This window comes from Hyaena hyaena, unplaced genomic scaffold (genome assembly GCF_003009895.1).
Source record: "Hyaena hyaena isolate Hyena2069 unplaced genomic scaffold, ASM300989v1 scaffold_257, whole genome shotgun sequence".
Lineage (NCBI taxonomy): Eukaryota > Metazoa > Chordata > Mammalia > Carnivora > Hyaenidae > Hyaena > Hyaena hyaena.
Window position 1 is genome coordinate 454,298 of NW_024080889.1, and position 20,285 is coordinate 474,582.

The following is a 20,285-nucleotide window of genomic DNA, read 5'->3' on the forward strand; positions in this document are numbered from 1 at the left end:
TGTTGACGTACATTAGAGTTATTTTCTAGTTTGGGACTATTACAAATAAAGCTACTATGAGCAGTTGTATACAAGTTTTTATATATGTGCTCATTTGTCTTAGGTAACTACCTAGATCTAGAATGACCTGATTATATAGTAGGTATATATATGCTTAGTTTTTTAAGAAACTGCCAAAGTGTTTTCCAAAGTGGTTGTACCATTGTATGTTCTCATCAGGAGTATATGAGAGTGCTAGTGGCTCTACATCCTTGTTACCCCTAGCTGTGGTTAATCTTTTTAATGTTTTTTTTTTTATTTATTTCTAGTAGAGAGATAGAGAGACAGAGTGAGCAGGGGAGGGTCAGAGAGAGAGGGAGTCACAGACTGAAACAGGCTCCAGGCTCTGAGCTGGCAGTCAGCACAGAGCCCGACGCGGGGCTCGAACCCACGAACCGCAAGATCATGACCTAAGCGAAAGTCGGACGCTCAACAGACTAAGCCACCCAGGCGCCCCAATCTTTTTAAATTACAGACATTCTAACAGATATATAGTGGTGCCTCGTTGTGGTTTTAATTTTCCTAATGACTAATGAGATTGAGCTTCTTTTCATATGCTTTCTTGATGTCCATATGTCTTTATGATGTGTCTGCAAAGTTTTGCTTGCTTCTTAAATTGGATTCTTTTTTATTTTTGCATTTTGAATTCTTTATATGTTCTAGATACATGTTCTTTATTTGATAAGTAATTTACAAAGAATTTACTCCTAGTTTATGGCCTAATATCATTTTCAATTCTCTTTAGAAGAACAGAAGTTTTGAATTTTGATGAAGTCCAATTTAGATTTTCTTTTATGTGTCATAAAATATACTCTAGATGTCTTTTATTTCTTTTTGGTCATAACTGAGAAATATTTGCCTACCTCCAGGTCACTATTTTTCTTCTAAAAGTATTATAACTTTAGGTTTTATACTGAGGTCCATGATCCATTTGAGTTACATTTTATATGTAGTATGAAGTATGGATTTAAGTTCTTTTGGGGGAGGAAGAGGAGAAAGGGAAATCTTTATACCCAGTGGTTCCCGCACTATTTGTTGGAAACACTATCCTTTCCATTGAATTGACTTTGCATCTTTGTTGATATATATATATGTAGGTCTCTACCTGAATTCCATTCTGTTCCAGTGGGGTTTTTTTGCCTGTCTTAATACAAATATCACACACAATTACTTTAACTTTATAGTAAATCTTGAAATCAAGTATTGTAAGTCCTCTCTCTTCTTTTCATAGTTGTTTTGGCTTATTCTAGGTTCTTTGCATTGCTGTATGAATTTTATAATAGGTTTGTCAGTTTTTACCAAAAAATTAAATAAATACTGCCAGTATTTTTATTAGAATTGCATTGAATCTGTACATCATTTGAAGAGACTTGGCATGTAAAAATATTGACTCTTCTAATCCATGAAAATGATATATTCCTCCATTTATTTAGGTCTTTAATTTCAGCAGTATTTTGTAATTTTTAGTGTACATCTTTCTGTCAGATTTATCCCTAAGTATTTCACATTATATTATGCTATTGTAAGTAGTATTTTTAAAATTATAGGTTCTAATTGTTTGTTGCTAGTGAATAGAAATGCAGTTGCTTCTTGTATGTCAATTTCATATCTCACAACCTTACCAAAATCTCTTATTAGTTCAAATAGCTTTTCAGCAGAATCCATATAATTTTCCATATCTCTTATCATTTTATTTGTGATAAAGAGTTGTACATCTCCTTTTTCATTCTAGATGTCTTTTATTTCCTTTTCTTGCCTTAGATTTAAAAATCAATCAGTATGACTCACCATATGATTATCTCAATGGATGTAGAAAAAGCATTAGTCAAAAGCTAATCCATTCCTGATAGAAACTTTCAGTAAAGTAGGAATAAAGTAGAACCTGAAAAGACCATCTATTTAAAAAACCTACGAGCTAACATTTTACTTAGTGGTGAGAGATTGGTTTTTTTGCTAAGGTCAGGAAAAAGGCAGGGATGTCTGTTCATATCACTTCTATTAACCATTGAATTAGAGATCTAGCCAGTCTAATAAGCAATAACTCTCCATTCTGCCTGCCTCAGTCCCTGGTTATCTCTGATTTATTTTCTACTTCTATGATTCTGCCTACAGAATCTGCCTACAATATCTGTCATTTTCTGTCAGGCTTCTTTTATTTAGTAAAATGTCTTTAAGGTTTATCCATGTTGTAGTATATATCAGAACTTCCTTCCTTTTATGGCTGAATAATATTCTATTGTATCTGTATACCACATTTTGTGTATCCGTTCCTCTGTTGATAGACATTTGCATTGTTTCCACCTTATGGCTATTGTGATTAGTGCTGCTATGAACATGCACTTATTAGCCATTTATGTATCTTTAGAAAATTGTCTTTTCAAGTCCTTTCCCCATTTTTTAATTAGAATGTTCATTTTTATTGTTGTTGACTTGTAGTAGTTCTGGATATTAAACTGTTACCAGGTATATGACTTACAAATACTTTTCTTCCACTCTGTGAATTGTCTTTTCACTCTCAGTAGTGTCTTTTGATGCACAAAGGTTTTTAATTTTGCTGATGCCTAACTTACCTATTCTTTTTCTTTTTAATGCCTATGCTTTAATTGTCATACTGAAGAAATCACTGCCTAATCCAAGGTCATGAAAATTTTTACCTATATAGTTTTTAATTAAGTTTTTTAAATTATATCCAAGGTAGTTAGCATATAGTGCAACAGTGATTTCAGGAGTAGATTCCTTAATGTCCCTTACCCATTTAGCCCATCCCCCTCTCACAACCCCTCCAGCAACCCTCTGTTTGTTCTCTATATTTAAGAATCTCTTTAAAGAAAAAAAAAGTCTCTTATGTTTCATCCCCCTCCCTATTTTTATATTATTTTTGCTCCCTTTCCCTTATGTTCATCTGTTTTGTATCTTAAAGTCCTCATATGAGTGAAATCATATGATATTTGTCTTTCTCTGACTAATTTCACTTAGCATAATACCCTCTAGTTCCATCCACATAGTTGCAAATGGCAAGATTTCATTCTTTTTGATTGCTGAGTAATTTTCCATTGTGTGTGTGTGTGTGTACACACCATCATCTTTATCCATTCATCCATCGATAGACATTTAGGCTCTTTCCATACTTTAGCTATTGTCAGTAGCACTGCTATAAGCATTAGGGTGCATGTGCCCCTTCGAAACAGCACACCTATATCCCTTGGATAAATACCTATTAGTGCAGTTGCTGGGTTATAGGATTGTTCTATTTTAATTTTTTGAGAAACCTCCATAGTGTTTTCCAGAGTGGCTGTACCAGTTTGCATTCCCACCAGCAGTGCAAAAGAGATCCTCTTTCTCTACATCCTCGCCAACATCTGTTGCTGCCTGAGTTGTTAATGTTAGCCATTCTGACAGGTGTGAGGTGGTATCTCATTGTGGTTTTGATTTGTATTTCCCTGATGAGTGATGTTGAACATTTTTTTCATGTATCAGCCATCTAGATGTCTTCTTTGGAGAAATGTCTATTCATGTCTTTTGCCCATTTCTTCACTGGATTACTTGCTTTTTGGGGCATTGAGTTTAGTAATTTCTCTATAGATTTTGTATCCTAACCCTTTATCTGATATGTCATTTGCTAATATCTCCTCTCATTCCATTGGTTGCCTTTTAGTTTTGCTGATTGTTTCCTTTGCTGTGCAGAATCTTTTTATTTTGATGAGGTCCCAATAGTTCATTTTTGCTTTTATTTCCCCTTGCCTCTAGAGATGTGTTGAGTAAGAAGTTTCTGTGGCCGAGATCAAAGAGGTTTTTGCCTGCTTTTCCCTCTAGGATTTTGATGGTTTTCTGTCTTACATTTAGGTCTTTCATCCATTTTGAGTCTATTTTTGTGTATGCTGTAAGAAAGTGGTCTGGGTTCGTGTTTCTGCATGGCACTATCCAGTTTTCCCAGCACCACTTGCTGAAGAGGCTGTCTTTAGTCCATTGGATAGTCTTTCCTGCTTTGTCAGAGATTAGTTGGCCATACGTTTGAGTCCATTCCTGGGTTCTCTATTCTGTTCCATTGATCTGTGTCTGTTTTTGTGCCAGTACCATACTATCTTGATTAGAGTTTTGTAATAGAGCTTGAAGTCCAGAATTATAATGCCTCCAGCTTTAGGTTTTTTTTCCAAGATTGCTTTGGCTATTCGGGGTCTTTTCTGGTTCCATGCAAATTTTCAGATTGTTTGTTCTAGCTCTGTGAAGAATGCTGATCTTATTCTGATAGGGATTGCTCACCAATATTTTCTTATAAAAGTTTTATAGCTTTAACTCTTTAATTTTAGGTCTTTGATACATTTTGAATTGATTTTTTTGTATGGTGTAAAGTGAGGGCCTAACTTCATTCTTTTGTAGCGTTCCCAGCACCATTCATTGAAAAGACTGTCCTTTCTCCTTTGAATGGTCTTGACACACTTGTCAAAAATCAATGTATCATATATATTTCTGGGCTCTCCAGTCTATTCCAATGGTGTAGATATCTAACCCCTGCCAGTACTACAATGGTTTTATCATCATCATCATCATTATTTGAAGTATAATTAACATAGTGTTATATTAGTCTCAGGTATACAATATAATGATTCAGTAATTCTATATATTACTCATTGTTCATCACAGCGAGTATACTCTTAATCCCCTTTATCTATTTCACCCATCTCCCCTAACAACCAGCAGTTTATTCTCTGTATATAAGGCTGGTTATTTTTGTCTTTTCTTTGTTGGTTTGTTTTGTTCTTCAGATTCCACATATGAGTGAAACCATATGATATTTGTCTTTTCTCTAACTTATTTCGCTTAGCATTATACCATCTAGGTCCATCCATACTGTTGCAGGTGGCAAGATCTCATTTTTTTGTATGGCTGAGTAATATTGCATTGTTTATAAGAATGGATAAAGTACTACAGTGTTTTGATTACTATAGCTTTGTAGTAAGTTTGGAAATCAAGAAATGTGAGTCCTCTGACTTTGTTATTTTTCAAGATGGTTTTGGCTGCTGTTTTGGCTATCTGGGGTCCTTTGAGTTTCCATATGAATTTTAGAATGGATTCTTCTATTTCTTTAAAAAATATCATTGGTCTACACTCAATTGTTTCTTACAGAGATTTAAATAATAAGAAAAAATGTTTCTTAATTTACCCACAAAGCTCCATTTCTAGTTCTCCTTTGTGTAGATCCAGATTTCCATCTGGTTGGTACTGTTGGTACTTCTACCAGAAGGACTTCCTTTAGCTTTTCCTCTGATACACATGCTAGTGATTAATTCTTTCACCCTTTGTATATCTGAAAAAGTCTTTATTTCATCTCCAACTGAAAGGTAATTTTACCTTTGGTTGACATGTTGTTTTCTTTCAGTGCTTTAACAGATGTTGGTTGCTTAACTGTCTTATCACTTTCACTATTTCTGAGACGACTGCTTTCATTCTTAATTTGTTCCCCAGTACATTTAAGATTTTTTTATTATTATTAATTTTGTGCAATTTGGTTATGATGTGCCTGGGTGTAGCTTTCTTTGTGTTTTTTTCACCTAGTATTCATGTAGATTCTGGGATCTGTGGCTTTATAGTTGTTACCAAATTCAGAAAACTTTTGGCCATCATTTCCTAAAATAAGCTTTCTCCCCCTCACCCCCTGCCACCTATTTCCTAACTCCAATTATATTTACACTGTACTGCCAAAAGTTATCCCATAGATGACTTTCCATTTCCCTACCTCATTTGGGTCCAAAATAAAATCTTCTGGTTCCAACTGAGCCTCTAGGCTCCCAAAATGCATAATCTACCTTGTCAGGTTCCATGTTACCTCCTCATTTACAGCTCTAATTTTTCAGTTTCTTTTTTATTTCTGGTACCCAGGTATTTCTCTTTCTTCCTTTCTCACATTCTGAGTAATACTTTTTAAAAATTTTGTTACATTTTATCTATCATCTTTAAGTAGTTATATTGAGAGAATTTCAAAGTATCCTGGTCCATAACTCTTCAGGGATACATACCAGAGCCATTTCCCTGTTTACAAGGTTTTACTTATCAGGGCAAAGAGCAAGGCATACATTCTGACCTGGGCATTCAGAAGAACAGATAAATACCATATATGTATGTATGTATTTCTGTATTTATTTGGTAAGTATTTGAAACAAGCCTAACCACTATAGCCTGGTTCAACTTGATAATTCAGAACTTTGCACTTGGCTTTGGGTTTTAACTGGTGATTACCAATTTTAAACACTGCAGAGGAGTAACAAGTTACATCTATATTCCATTTCAGGTTAAGTAGCTCATTTAGGAACCATTTGACAAGTCAGAATATTTTCATTATTTTTAATGGTTTATAGGAAAATCTGATTTAATGGCTACTGTCTCAGAACTATACCAAGCCACCTAGTATGGCACAGTGGGAAAAACACATAGGCTTTGGGGTGAGAAAGACTAGGTTTAAATTCTAATTCTTATACTTCTTAACAAGTCATCATACTACTCAGAATACAAAATGCATGTAAATAAAAATTACTAGTTTGAAGAATACTCAGAGACTCCAGAACTTGAGGTATATAACTGTTGAGCACTGGTAATTACATTCATTCATCTAACAGATATATATTTAGTGCTTGCCATATTAAGATAGTACCCTAGATGCCATAGGAAATACAAAGACATATCAAATGGAGTCTGTTCCCTCTGGGAACTTATAGCTAAGGTAGGGAACAGTGAGACAAATATACAAATGAGTGTAGCACAAAGCAGCATGAGAGCACTGACGAGTATGCTGTAGATGAAAGGATCCAGTGGAGGCTATCACTTAGTTCTGAGCAATCCCACTTCACATTTTGGTGTGACAAAGAGTATTTTAAAACCCAGTAGCCCAAGCTCTAGCCCAGCAGCACCTGAGACCAGTTGCTGAACCAGCTATTCTACTTCCATACAATATACATGTATTTCTAGTCACTTTGTGTAATGTGTCCACTCAGATTTAGCAAGGGGAGTCTCTGCAAGGACTATATTTGTAGGACAGACGAGAAGTTCTAAGAGGCACATCTATAGATATGAGAACAAATTTGTGCATGAAATGTTAACCATACCTGGAATTTTCTTTTTAAAAAGTCTAATCATATAGAATAAATGAGGAGATGCCTAAGCAGTGATATTTAAATCTCCAAATTGGAGATGACAGTGAACAGAGCAGTTAGGGAAACAAGTATAAAATGTGTAAGACAGAAAAGAGGAAATGATAGCCATTCACAAGCAACTACCAAACACATAAGAAGTTCTGACCATGATAAGTTTAGAAAAATTTGTGCTGAGCCACATGCCTGAACTGGCCTTTCTGTGTGTAATAGTCCTGGAGGGCTATGAGCAAGGGAAACAGCATTGGATTTCAGCAGGCCGGGGAGAAGAAGCTGTCAGGAGACCTGGATTCAAGTCTAAGTTCTGCCACTGACTTAATGGGTAGTATTGTATAAATCCTTTATCCTCATGTGATTTCAGTTTCTTCACCGATATAGTGGCTCTTTTGTACATATTGGTCTCTGATATTTCTTTTTTTTTTTTTTTAACGTTTATTTATTTTGGAGAGACAGAGATAGACCGAGCACGAGTAGGGGAGGAGCACAAAGACCGAAGGGAGACACAGGATCCTTAGGAGGTTGCAGCCTCTGATCTGTCAGCACAGGGCCCTATGCAAGGCTCAAATTCACAAACCGCGAGATCATGATCTGAGCTGAAGTCGGACGTAACTGACTGAGCCACCCAGGTGCCCTCTTATATTTCTATGAAAAGCTGGTAGGATTTTTAATGATAGAGCTAATAGAGGAGGAACTATTCCAGGTAGAAAGAGAATGACATTATTTAAGAAACAAAAAGAAAGAAAATAATGCAAAACTTGAACCTGAACTCTTCACAAAATAATGATGAAGGTGATCCAAGCAGGCAAGATTATCTGTGTCTTCCCCTATTAACCTGCGGCCTGCCTCTGCATCCCCAGAGCTGGTGTGATGCCTAATATGAAAGGAGGGTACAGGGGAGAGAAGGAAGCAAGTTAGCTGGTGCAGGAAGCCCTCTCATAACAGGTGCCACATTTTGTGGCAGAGATCCCTATATTTAATGGCCTTTCATATCTGCAACAGTCTTTTAAAACAGAGCTGTTTACTTAGAATGCTTTTATTATCAACTATATTTGTGCTCAAAGGGCTTCCAGCTGAGGTAGCTTTTAGAAAATCCCTTTGTTGTCTGTACAGTGTCATAACAGGTCATTTCTGCCCAGCCAGTTGATTTCATTGACTCAAGTGGGGTTGCTTTTTGGTTAAGCTGTTCTCTTCCTCCTTAATTTTTACTGCAGACGATAAATTTTTTATGCCTAGAAAGACAGTTTTTTTTGTTCAACAAATGCTTATTAAACACCTCCCAAAAACTATGCAATGTGTGAAACACTTGGAATATAGAGGTATGTAATATAGATAAGGTCCCTGACTTCATGATGCTCACAGTGTCATGGGGAAATCTCACATTAAGTAAATGATTATATGGTAACTAATTGCAATTGCGATAAAGGTTTTAAAGGGACAGCACAGAATGTTTGTTTCAAGAGAAACCTAAACTAATTTGGAAGAGTGGGATCAAGAAAGTAATGTAAACTTAAAATTTTAAACATCTTAAGTATTTCCCCATTTGAAATATAGAAACATAAGTTGAACTCCCGTAGGTTATATTGAGTATATTAGGGATTTCTGAATTTGGAAAGATAGACTTGTCCACAGAGGCATAAAATCCTTAGAAATTCAGTCTTTTAATTTAATAAATAATGGAAAAGGGAGACATCATTTATCCAAGAACAGACAGCTTTCTACCAGTGAGGATTGGATTTGAACACAGATCTGCTAATCCTCCTATTTTCTCTCCTCAGTAACTTATAAAATAAATACATTATGTATCAAATATGGATCAGCCAGAACTAATGAACTAGTAAGTGGCCATTGTGTACAGACTTGGATATGGAGTGGTGGGGGAAGGAGTTCACAGAGTAATAAATTAGGGAAATGCTAATAAAAACAGAAATGCACAAAATAAATCTTATCTAGGTCATAGTAAAACCTAGCATATATACTAAAGCAGGAAATATCCAGCTGGAATTAGTGAAAACATATTAAATGTGTATGCTGTTTCTTTAAAATATAATTACTAATTGCTTAGTAAAAGTCTCCAAGTAGAAGTGTTCAAAACCCATTTTTATTCATATGTAATTTTGTATGACATATAAATTATCCTTGAATGCTTCACAGCCCGAGGGGTCTCTCAGGTTAAATATTGTTCCTGATACTGTGTTCCACCATATAAATCACCTAGCATCCCCTTTCATCAGAGATAGTATAGCAATTAGCTTTAGCCAGCAACTTATAATTATTCCAAATTTTTTATTTAAAAGATTGGAAATCAATGAAGTGTTACTATTTATATCAGAGATTTTGGAATTAGCTGAATCATTGAAACTAAAAGGAGATTGAGGCTTCAGAGAGAAGCCCAATCTTAAATAGGTATCAGTGAGAGCACCTAAGTATATATTGAATTGGGGAGACAAAACATTAGAAAGTATTAAGTTCAACCATATGAAATTTCCATTTTTAGAGGTCAGAAACATACAAATATTGGTGACGTTATATGATTCATTCAGATATTATACAAAATGACCAGAAAGGGAACCTATATTCTAATGTCAACAGGTGTGGGTATTTATTAAATTTAAGTACATGTAGAAATTCTGGTAGTTGAGTTAATTTTTAATTTCATATGAAGTAATGATTTAAATGTAGGCAGATGGCACAATCACTTCAGAAGCTAAAAATGTTTTAAAGGATCTTCACCTTGGATAACTGCTAAGTCATCCACACTTCATGAGTGTGAATGTTGTTGTGAGCACTTAGTTCGATAACCAAGCTTTAGTGGTGTGATGTGGACTGTAGTTAACCAGGGTATTTTGCTTTCAGCCTCTTCTTATGCTGACCAGAGGATTACTTTCTAGTCCTTTACTCTCTCCCAGTTCTTAGCCTCAGTGGTAACAACTCCAAGTTTATATTTAAAAATCAGGAGAAAGGGGGAAGGGAACTAATCATTGTGAAAATGAACTGTCAGGTGCTTTGAAAGACAGTTTATATGTTATTATATTTAATTCTTACAACAACCCTATGAAACAAATGCTATTTCTATTTTATAATTGAAGAAACTGAGATCCAGAGAGGTTAAATAACTTGCCCAAGGTCACACAGTTGTGACCTTGCTTATACACTTGAAAATGCCTTATTTAATTCTAATAAATTCCCACAGGACTAAGACAAGGTGATCATCATTGTTTTCTTCTATAAAAAAAATAATATGGTAAAGCACATTTGAATCTTTTCCTTTCTTTTAAGGATGAACGTGAAGCCAGAGAAAATGTGAAAAGAGAGCAAGATGAGGCCTATCGCCTTTCACTTGAGGCTGACAGAGCCAAGGTAGGTTTGGTCAAGGGGCTTCTGAGACAAAGAACTCAATCCTAAATAGTCTTTTATTATTTATTTAAGTGCCAGCCCTTTTATCACTTTGATCCATTACAGTGTTAGATTTGCAATGGATAAAGCTAGATTCAGATAATAGAATATAATTCTACCCCTTGGCTCTTAAAGCATGATTCATTTCAACAACACAAAGTTTTTTAACAATCATGAAAAATGAAAACAAAAATAGGCCTAATATTTATTTTACTTGTTTTTTTAAACCAGTTGTAGTAAAAACCGAGCAATGTTCAAATCATTGATTTATTTAATACTTCTTGAGTACCTGCTTCTGTACTGAGCATTGAAGGAGGGGAAAGAAAATAAGCCACAGGTTCTACCTTCAAAAGACTCACAATGTGGTGTAGAATAGATTAACTCAAAAACATAGTTAGCTGTAATACTTAGGCAAAGATCATAAAAGTCATAAGGGAAACACTGAAACATGAGTTCTGTGAGAGATTAGTAAGCAGGAGTTTCAGTGGAAAGTTTTTTCTAGCTTTTTTAGAGAGCTAATAAGTGGAAATCTGCTGAGGGAGGGTTTCATGAAAGAGGTTAAATATGTGAACTGAATAGAGAAAAGGGGTAGGAGACGAGAGGTGGTATATGCTCACAGCAAGGAGCCTGAAAGCATGTGTGCATGATAGAAGCTAATGCAGATAGAACTTGATATTTGGGTTTAGGAGAGAGAGCAGAAAAGAAGACCAGAGAAAGGTCCTCTGAAGGATCTTGAATGTCACACTACCCAGAGCTACGCAGGTGTTTATATGGGTACTCAGCATGATCAGAGAGCTGTGCTTTATTGTTGCTTCATTTCCATTCTTGTTCCAGAGAGAAACATTTCTATTATCACCGTGCTGGCAGTGAGCTGTTTTGTTTTGTTTTTTTCCTTTTTAAGTAAACCAGTGTTATTGAATGCTGGCTCCCTTTCTCTTTTATTGACAGAGGGAAGCTCATGAGAGAGAGATGGCAGAACAGTTTCGTTTGGAGCAGATTCGCAAAGAACAAGAAGAGGAACGTGAGGTAGGGGATGATTTTAAGGAAAGTTATTCAAAAGCTAGGTTTATTTTTACTGCATTTGACACTGAAGCTGTTAATATTTCTTACAACTTCTTTCCACTTTCCCCAGACCCATTTCAGCATGGAAGACCTAACCTTTCCTTGAAAGAATTATTCTTGCTCTAGTGTATGGAACTCTTAGAAAACTTGACCTTATACTAGTTTTCTGTTCTTTTCAAGAAATTCCTTTTCCTTTTTTTACATGACAGATGCTCCCATCCTTCCTGGATATTGTCTCACCCCAAGAATACAAAACTGTATTTTCTGCCCCTTTCCCAGTCTTCACCTTCCCCACCAAAAGACACTGAGTTACTTCTGTGACATCTTGCATTGGCCCCTAAATATGAGAAATCCATTTAGTATGGCTTATTCGCCCCTCCCGTGTCATATTCATAACAACATAGAGAATTTTTCATTCACTAATCTTACAAATATTTTTTTAAATACTTAGTACATTCCCAAAATCTCATAGAGACATGGGCCATCCCCACCAGGAGCTCATTGTCTTGTAAAAACAGAATTACAAAACTATGTAAAAGCTGTATTAGAGATTTGCCTAGAGTGCAATGGAAACAAAGAGAAGGAAGGGATGTCAAATGACTTCCTAGGATGAGTTCACAAAATAGGACTTTTGGAACTTTTTCTCAACATGGGATTAACAGCAAGATTTACTTATAAAAAGAAGAAGCCATCTAACAAGTGATGGAAAGGCCTGAAGGGCCCTGACTTGGGCTGAGGAAAACTCTTATGAGTCATCGTTCCTGGTCAGAGAACGTCACTTCATACTTATTCAGTAAATGTTTTTTGAACAAGAACTATGCTAAGCACTGAAAGAGAAACAAAAGATAATAAAACAGTTTCTGCAAGAAATTGCATCTGGTAGGAAAGATGCAACATACCTACAAGTAACAGCAAATCAAGGGAAAATCATGCTAAATAACATAGAAGTAAAAGCAAAGTACTTAGAAAGTTCATTAGCAAAGTAAAATCTTTTACAGCTTTGAGAATTAGGCCACACTATAGAAGTGATATTTAAGCCACGTCTTAAAAGATGTGTAATATTTCACTGTTTGGAAATCAAAGTTTATTCATGTTTAAACACATTATTGAGTGCCTGTCACATGTGCAAGATACTGCGCCTGCCAAACCCTAGTCTCTGTACACTGAAAACTCTAAGTAATGGAAGATAGATTTATTGAGCATCTTCTCTGTATCAAGTGCTTTATATATGCTTACTCATTGACCATTAAAATAAACTACAAGGTTAGAGATTTTTCTTTACAAATGAGAAAACTGATACTCTTTGAGAAGTCACACAAAGAAATGGAAAAATGTGATGCCTGGGTGGCTTAGTCAGTTAAGCATCTAACTCTTGATTTCAGCTTAGGTCGTGATCTCACAGCTTGGGAGTTGAAGCCCTGCACCAGGCTCTGCGCTGACAGAGCGGAGCCAGCTTGGGATTCTCTCTCTCCCTCTGTCTCTCTCTCTCTGCCCCTTTCCTGTTCTTGTGCTCTTTCTCTCAAAATAAATAAATAAACACTAAAAAAATAAATGGAAAAATAGCTGAGATTCTCATCAAGTGTTTATGACTCCACAGCTCATGCTGTTTCACTTCATTCCAATACAAGGTCATATATCATTGCATGTGTCTATAGGAATCATGTTTGCAGTGTTTCACAGAAATTAAAAGACAAGTTTGTCAGTATGCTTTTAGGCTATTTCAAGAAATATAGTTTGAAAATTTAGGACTCTTGTTCTTCAATGCTCTTTCACAGTACGCACACTCTCTCAGTAGTATATCTTCAACCAGATACTTGATAAAGGTCAGGTGTACACAGTTAACTACATATTCTGGATCTAGAGTACTTTCTTCTGATGATTTATCTTATCTACCCCACACTAAAATCTGTTCTCTTTCCCAGTGTAGTTAAAGCCTGTCCTCTTACAGAAGACCCCATAAACATCCTTTAGCATACTTCAATATCTACATTCTGGTATAAACCTGTGAAAGGGTGGGACACTCTATTTTACAATGGGTCATTATTGCACTTGTCCATGAATGTTCTCCCAAAAAACCAAGTTCAGGTAATACTCCATACTTTACCTACCCTCCCCCAGAGAGTCACAGTTAAAGGCTCTTATAAATTCTACCATGAAGAAACTTTTTATCTTCTATGTATCTTAATTTAATTAAGTCTTATCCAGACTTATTTGACCCTTTTTTTTTCATGGAGCACCAATTAACATATTTCAGCACACTCATGTACAACAAACAACTCCTTGGGAAAGCTAGTATTATTGTGAAACCTCTAAAGAAACTGAGACCCAGGAAGATTATACAGTTTCCCTATGGTCACCCAACTGGTTGTACACATAATCTGTACTAGAAGCCCAGTCACCTGACTTTTCACAGTAATACTGCCTCTCTTTCTAACCAGAAATCCTAACCTATATAATTGTATTGAAAAACAAGAATGGTTTTATTATTTTAATAATCTCTAGTATTTCAAAATCTCTTGGAAAGATGAAGTATTGAATATTAAAATCACCTTGGTTACAGTGAAATTCCTAACTGGTTTGTCTCATTTTGCTATGTGGTAGCTATTGTAGTGAAATCAGCTAAATCTAGGAATTCTTATCTTGTCCTTGGCCATGATAAAGAAAAAAGCTTTAAAATTACTCTGAATGAAAGCAATGGACAAAAAAATTTCCATATTTTACTAATTTATATATTTACTTGTTCCTTCCGAAATGAGTTTCAAGTATCTTACATAAATATGTGCAATTCAAATGGGTTAAGGAAGAAAGAAAAGATAAAATAATCAGGACAAAGGAAAATAAAGCCAAAAGTAAGATTAACATTTTGACAATAGACAATCCAGCATACTTAACCATATGCATGTGATAGGGTTCTGTACATTTGCTCAAGATGAACCACAAAATATGTTCTATGCTTTTCTTGGGCTAAAATGATTGTTTACAAGTTTCATTTAATCTATTACATCAGATAGAGGCCAGTGTCTCAAAAGGTGCCCAGATTTTTCAAGCACTAGGATCTCAGAGCAATGCTTCTTATGATTCCCCTTCAAGAGGAAACTGTACAGGGGCACCTGGGTGGCTCAGTCATTTGGGCATCTAGCTTTGGTTCAGGTCATGATCTCACAGCCTGTGAGTTTGAACCCCGTGTCAGGCTCTGTGCTGACAGCTCAGAGCCTAGAGCCTGCTTTGGATTCTATATTTCCCTCTCTCTCTCTCTCTGCCCCTCCCCTGCTCATGCTTTGTCTCTCTCTCAAAAATAAACATTAAAATAAAATAAAGTTAAATATACGCATACCATATGACCCAGCAGTCAGACGCCTAGGTATTTGCACAGGTGAAATGCAAGTAACGGTAAAATTTATGTTCACAGAAAAATTTGCACTTAATGTTTGTAGTAGCTGTATTTGTAGTCACCAAAAACTAGACATAACTCAAGTGTCTCCCAACTGAAGAAGGAATAATCAAACTGGTATATTCAATGGAATACTACTCAGTAATAAAAGCGTGAACTACCAATATAGTCAACAATATGGATGAATTTCAAATGCATTACACTAAATGAAGAAAGCCATTTGTATGATACTTATGACTATATTTATGTAACATTCTAAAAAAGGCAAGACTGGAGACAAAATAGGTTAGAAGTTGCCAGGGCTAGGAATGGAGGAACTGTGTGTGTGTGTGTGTGTGTGTGTGTGTGTGTGTGTGTGTGTGTGTGTGTGTTTGGGGTGATAGAACTATTCTTTATCTTGATTGATGACGATGGTTATATAAATACGCATTTATCAAAACTTACAGAACTATACATTTAGAGGGATGGGTTTTACTATATATAAATTATGCCCCAGTTTTAAAATTGGGGAAAAAATCATTACATGGACTACTCAAAGCCACATAGGATTTATTCACCCCTCTCCTTTGATTCTTCTCTAATCAACTCCACTCCCTTTCTCTCCCTCATCTTTCTGCTCCTGCCACATTGGCTGCCTTGCTATTTATTATTCCTCAGTCAGGCCAGGCACCAGGGCTTGGCAGTTACTGTGATTTCTACCTGCAATACTTCTCTCTGACCTAAATGTCCATGTGACTCCCTCTCTCTTTTAGGCCTTTGCTTACTGGCCTACAGTTTTTACTTATTGAGGCTTACAGAATTTAAAGTTGTACCCCTCCCTCCCTCCTACCAACATTTCTGTACTCTCTCCGTAGCATTCATCATTTTGTGACAAACTATACATTTTCCTGTGTTTGTATTTGTTGTCTTTCTTCCACCCTACTAAAATATAGGCTCCACATAAGCAGAATTTTTTTCATCTATTTTGTTTATTGCTATTTTCCTATCATTTAGAACAATGCCTGGCATATAGGAGGTGCTCAGTCATTATGAAATTAATGACTGTTAGCTTTAGCCTATTTGAAACTCTGTTTCAATTAACTATAACCTCTATATATGTGAGTATGATGGGTACTCTTAGAAGCTAAGAACATAATGTGCATATGTATGTATTTATGTATATATGTTTGTGTGTGTAAATTAGTCAATCTTTGATTCTTACTGTAATAGATTGGTATAAGAATAGATTATTTTTCCTGTTTAAAAAATGTAAGTGTGTAGAAACTGTCTTTGCTGAGTGTCTATTTATAGTACCTAATTTCACTTCAAAGAAGTCCCCATTTCTTATTGTTCAGATTTGAATTCTTTGAGTATTCGTATTTTTTAGTAAAACAAAAATCCAAGTTCGATTTATATTTCCAACTTACACTAGGTTTCCTTGTTTTGTTACAAACCTAAAATAATGCAAATAAAAAAATATGTTTGTTGAGCAAACCAAATTGAAGTTTAACAGTGGTGTTTACTATGACTGCTATTCAAGTGTAGATGTCCTTTATGTCATTGTTTTACAACACTGTTTACTTATATGAGGCCTTTGTTTTTAGCCAGTATATTTGAAACTGAGCTACTGATACATGTTTGTTCTTTTTTGCCAGTAAAACTTGGCTATTCAGATCCCAGGGTTGCCAACTTACCTGATATCTTTTCATTGTTTTCCACATTGGGACCACTGGTGTGGGATATCTGAGGTCTGTTTTCATTCTGGGGAAAAGCCCTGGAGACTGGGTGCATTGAGAAAGCAGATATTGTCTGCACAAGGAGTGGGGTAATGAGCTACTGTTGTTTATTCTTCTGTAGTATAATTGGTTGAGTTCAGACAATAATGTAGCATCTGTTGTTATACTGTGCAGGGAAATGTCAAAATAGAGGGCAAGCAGACAGGTGGATTAAAGGGAGAACAGGAGGAGAAACCAGGAAATATCACATTAAGTTCTGATTTAAAGTAGGTACAGAGGGATTATAATAATGATAATGATAACAACAACAACTGTCATCTGTTGAGCACCGTATTACAGCGTGAGGTTCAATGCTAGGCACTGACTAAGTGCTGGCCATGTGTCAGCACTTGCTAGGTGTTTTATAAAACATTACTGCATGTTATATAGAACACTTTGTGAAGAAGGTATTATTGACCCTATTTATTATATGAGGTAACTGAAGTTCCTAAAGACTGTTATATGCCTATGAGTCAAGATGTGAACCTCAGTCTGTCATACCCAAAGCCTGTTCCTAGCCATACATAGCATTTAATTCTTTAAGCTTTTTAAATTGCAGTGTTAGGAGTCAGGATAGTGATTAACTTTGAGGAGGATAATTTTCAGGAAGGGGGCAAAAGGACTTCTAATGGCCAGTTATATGGGTATGTTCACTTTTTGATAATTTATCAAATTGTACACTGTTGCACACTATCTCTATACACTGTACTTTTTCATACGCATGTTATATTTCAATAAAAAACTTAAAAATGACAACACTTGGCTTTAGGCAAAAGATAAAGTTTTATACAATATAACGCTAGTAAAATTTTGTAAAAAAAAAAGATTTAAATATATTTTTATATAAAAATGTGCATGAAAAAATTGATGGACAGTGGATGATGAAAATGTTTCAGATATAAATGATGGTGATGGTAATACAACATCGTGAATGTACTTAATGCCACTAAATTGTACACTTAAAAATGGTTTGGGGCGGGGCGCCTGGGTGGCTCAGTCAGTTAGGCATCTGACTTCGGCTCAGATCATGATCTCGCAGTTCATGGGTTCAAGCCCCGCATCAGGTTCTGTGCTGACAGCTCAGAACCTGGAGCCCATTTCAGATTCTGTGTCTCCCTCTCTCTCTGCCTCTCCCCTGCTCATGCTCTGTCTCCCTTTGTCTCAAAAATAAATAAACATTTTTAAAAAGTTTTTAAAAAAATGGTTTGGAGCACCTGAGTGGCTCAGTTGGTTGAACGTCCAACTTCGGCTCAGGTCATGATCTCACGGTTCGTGGGTTTGAGCCCCACGTCAGGCTCTGTACTGAATGCTTGCTCAGAGCCTGGAGACTGTTTCGGATTCTGTGTCTCCTTCTCTCTCTGCCCCTTCCCAGTTCACGCTCCATCTCACTCTGTCTCTCAAAAATAAATTAAAAATGTAAAAAAAAAAAAATCAAAACCTGTCACTTTAAAAAATTAATGGGTGTAGGGGCACCTGGTGACTCAGTCGGTTAAGCATCCGACTTCGATTCAGGTCATGATCTCACGGTTTGTGGGCTCCAGCCCCGTATCGGGCTCTGTGCTGACAGCCAGCTCAGAGCTTGGAGCCTGTTTCAGATTCTGTGTCTCCCTCTCTCTCTGACCCTCCCCTGCTCATGCTGTCTCTCTCTCTCTCTCTCTCAGAAATAAATAAAACATTTTTTAAAAATTATTGGGTGTAAATACTCAAATGATAGCAGTGGCTATCTCTTGATGGTGAATCTGCAAATTAATTTTAATTATCTTCTTTTTTCAAAGGTTATATATTACTTTTATAATCAGGAAAAATATTTTTTAATCTCAAAGACATAGTTTTAAGTTTTTATTTTAATTCCAGTTAGTTAACATACAGTGTTATATTATTTTCAGATGTACAATATAGTGACCCGACAATTCCATGCATCACCTGGTGCTCATCACAACAAATATACTCCTTAATCCCCATCGACCTGTTCAACCCATCCCCCCACCCCCACCAACCTCCCCTCTGGTAACCATCAGTTTGTTCTCTGTAACTAAGAGTCTGTTTCTTGGTTTGTCTCTTCTTCCCTCTCATTTTTTCCCTTTGCTCATTTGTTTCTTAAATTCCACATATGTGTGAAACCATATGGTATTTGTCTTTCTCTATCTGACTTATTCCACTTTGCATTATTCTATCTAGCTCCATCCATGTCATTGCAAATGGCACGATTTCATTCTTTTTATGGCTGAATAATATTCCATTATACATGTATACATACATACATATACCACATCTTCTTTATCCATTCATCAATTGATGGACATGTGAGCTGCTTCCATATCTTGGCTATTGTAAATAATGCTCTTGTGTGAACATAAGGGTCCATGTGTCCTTTGAATGAGTGTTTTTGTATTCTTTGGGTAAATACCTAACAGTGCGATTGCTGAATTGTAGGGTAGTGCTATTTACCTTTTTGAGGAACCTCCATTTTGTTTTGATACCAGTTTGCATTCCCACTAACAATGAGAGAGAGTTTTTTATTTTCCATATCTCCACTAACGCTTGTTGTTTCTTGTATTGTTTTTAGCCACTCTTCACCGGTGTGAGGTGGTATTGTAGTTTCGATTTGCATTTCCCTGAAGGCAAGTGGTGATGAGCATCAGCCATCAAAGACAGTTTTAAAGAGTCACAGTGTTAGAAATAGTCAAACGATCCCATTTAACAGTTCAGGAAATATATATAACTCTAATCCACAGAGGTGGTTTAATCCTACAAGCAACTCTTTTTTTTTTTTTTTTTTTTTTTTTCCCTACAAGCAATTCTTGGGTAGCCCTTAAGGGACATGTATGTTGAAAATTACTCTCAAAGATGATGCTGGAGGGAGTCATACCTCAGAGTCAGTAAGTTCTTCGTTACTAGGAGTAGAGCCCCTGAGATTCAGATTCTTTTAGCATTTATTTAGCGCGTGCTGTGTGCTTATCACTATACTAAGTATATTTATCACATGTATCATTTCAGTTAACATGTTAGTTTATTCCTTCTCTTATCAAATACATATTGAGCATATACTTTGTGCTATGTGCTACTCTTGGAATAAGCAGTAAGACATTTTTCCATACTCATAAGGAACTTGCAAGCTAGTGAGAAAGCCAGACATAAAACAAATAACTATAGTACACTATGGAGAATGCTGTAAGAGACATAGTAAAACTGGAATTTAATTTTGATATACATAGATTTATCTAGTCATTGGGTTATTAATATATGACAGTGTTAACTAAAATAGCTTAATATTTGAAAATGTTCAGCTGAAACTAGTTGCTAATCAGAACACCAAAATTAGATAAATACCCTCATGCTAGCCAAAGAAAGAAAAGAAAGGAGAAAAGGTAAGAGTAACTGGTTTAACTCCTGTTACTCTGATTTTTGGATTATATTTCTTAGGTCTCCATTTCTGGTTTATCAGTATCCCCATATAAAAAACAAGAATATAGGACTATTTAACCAGTGCAACCCAAGCAACCA

At 35.8% G+C, this 20,285-nt stretch overlaps 1 protein-coding gene across 4 annotated transcripts in view; it reads left to right on the forward strand.

The window, feature by feature from the left end:
• The window catches only part of FAF1 (Fas associated factor 1), a 451,681-nt gene that overhangs the window by 388,745 nt on the left and 42,651 nt on the right, over positions 1 to 20,285 (forward strand). For all 4 annotated transcript variants that reach the window (XM_039245398.1, XM_039245400.1, XM_039245401.1 and 1 more), the window contains 2 exons: positions 10,458 to 10,538; positions 11,523 to 11,600. In XM_039245398.1, coding sequence (XP_039101329.1) covers positions 10,458 to 10,538; positions 11,523 to 11,600 — 159 coding nt within the window. The remainder of the gene's footprint in view (positions 1 to 10,457; positions 10,539 to 11,522; positions 11,601 to 20,285) is intronic.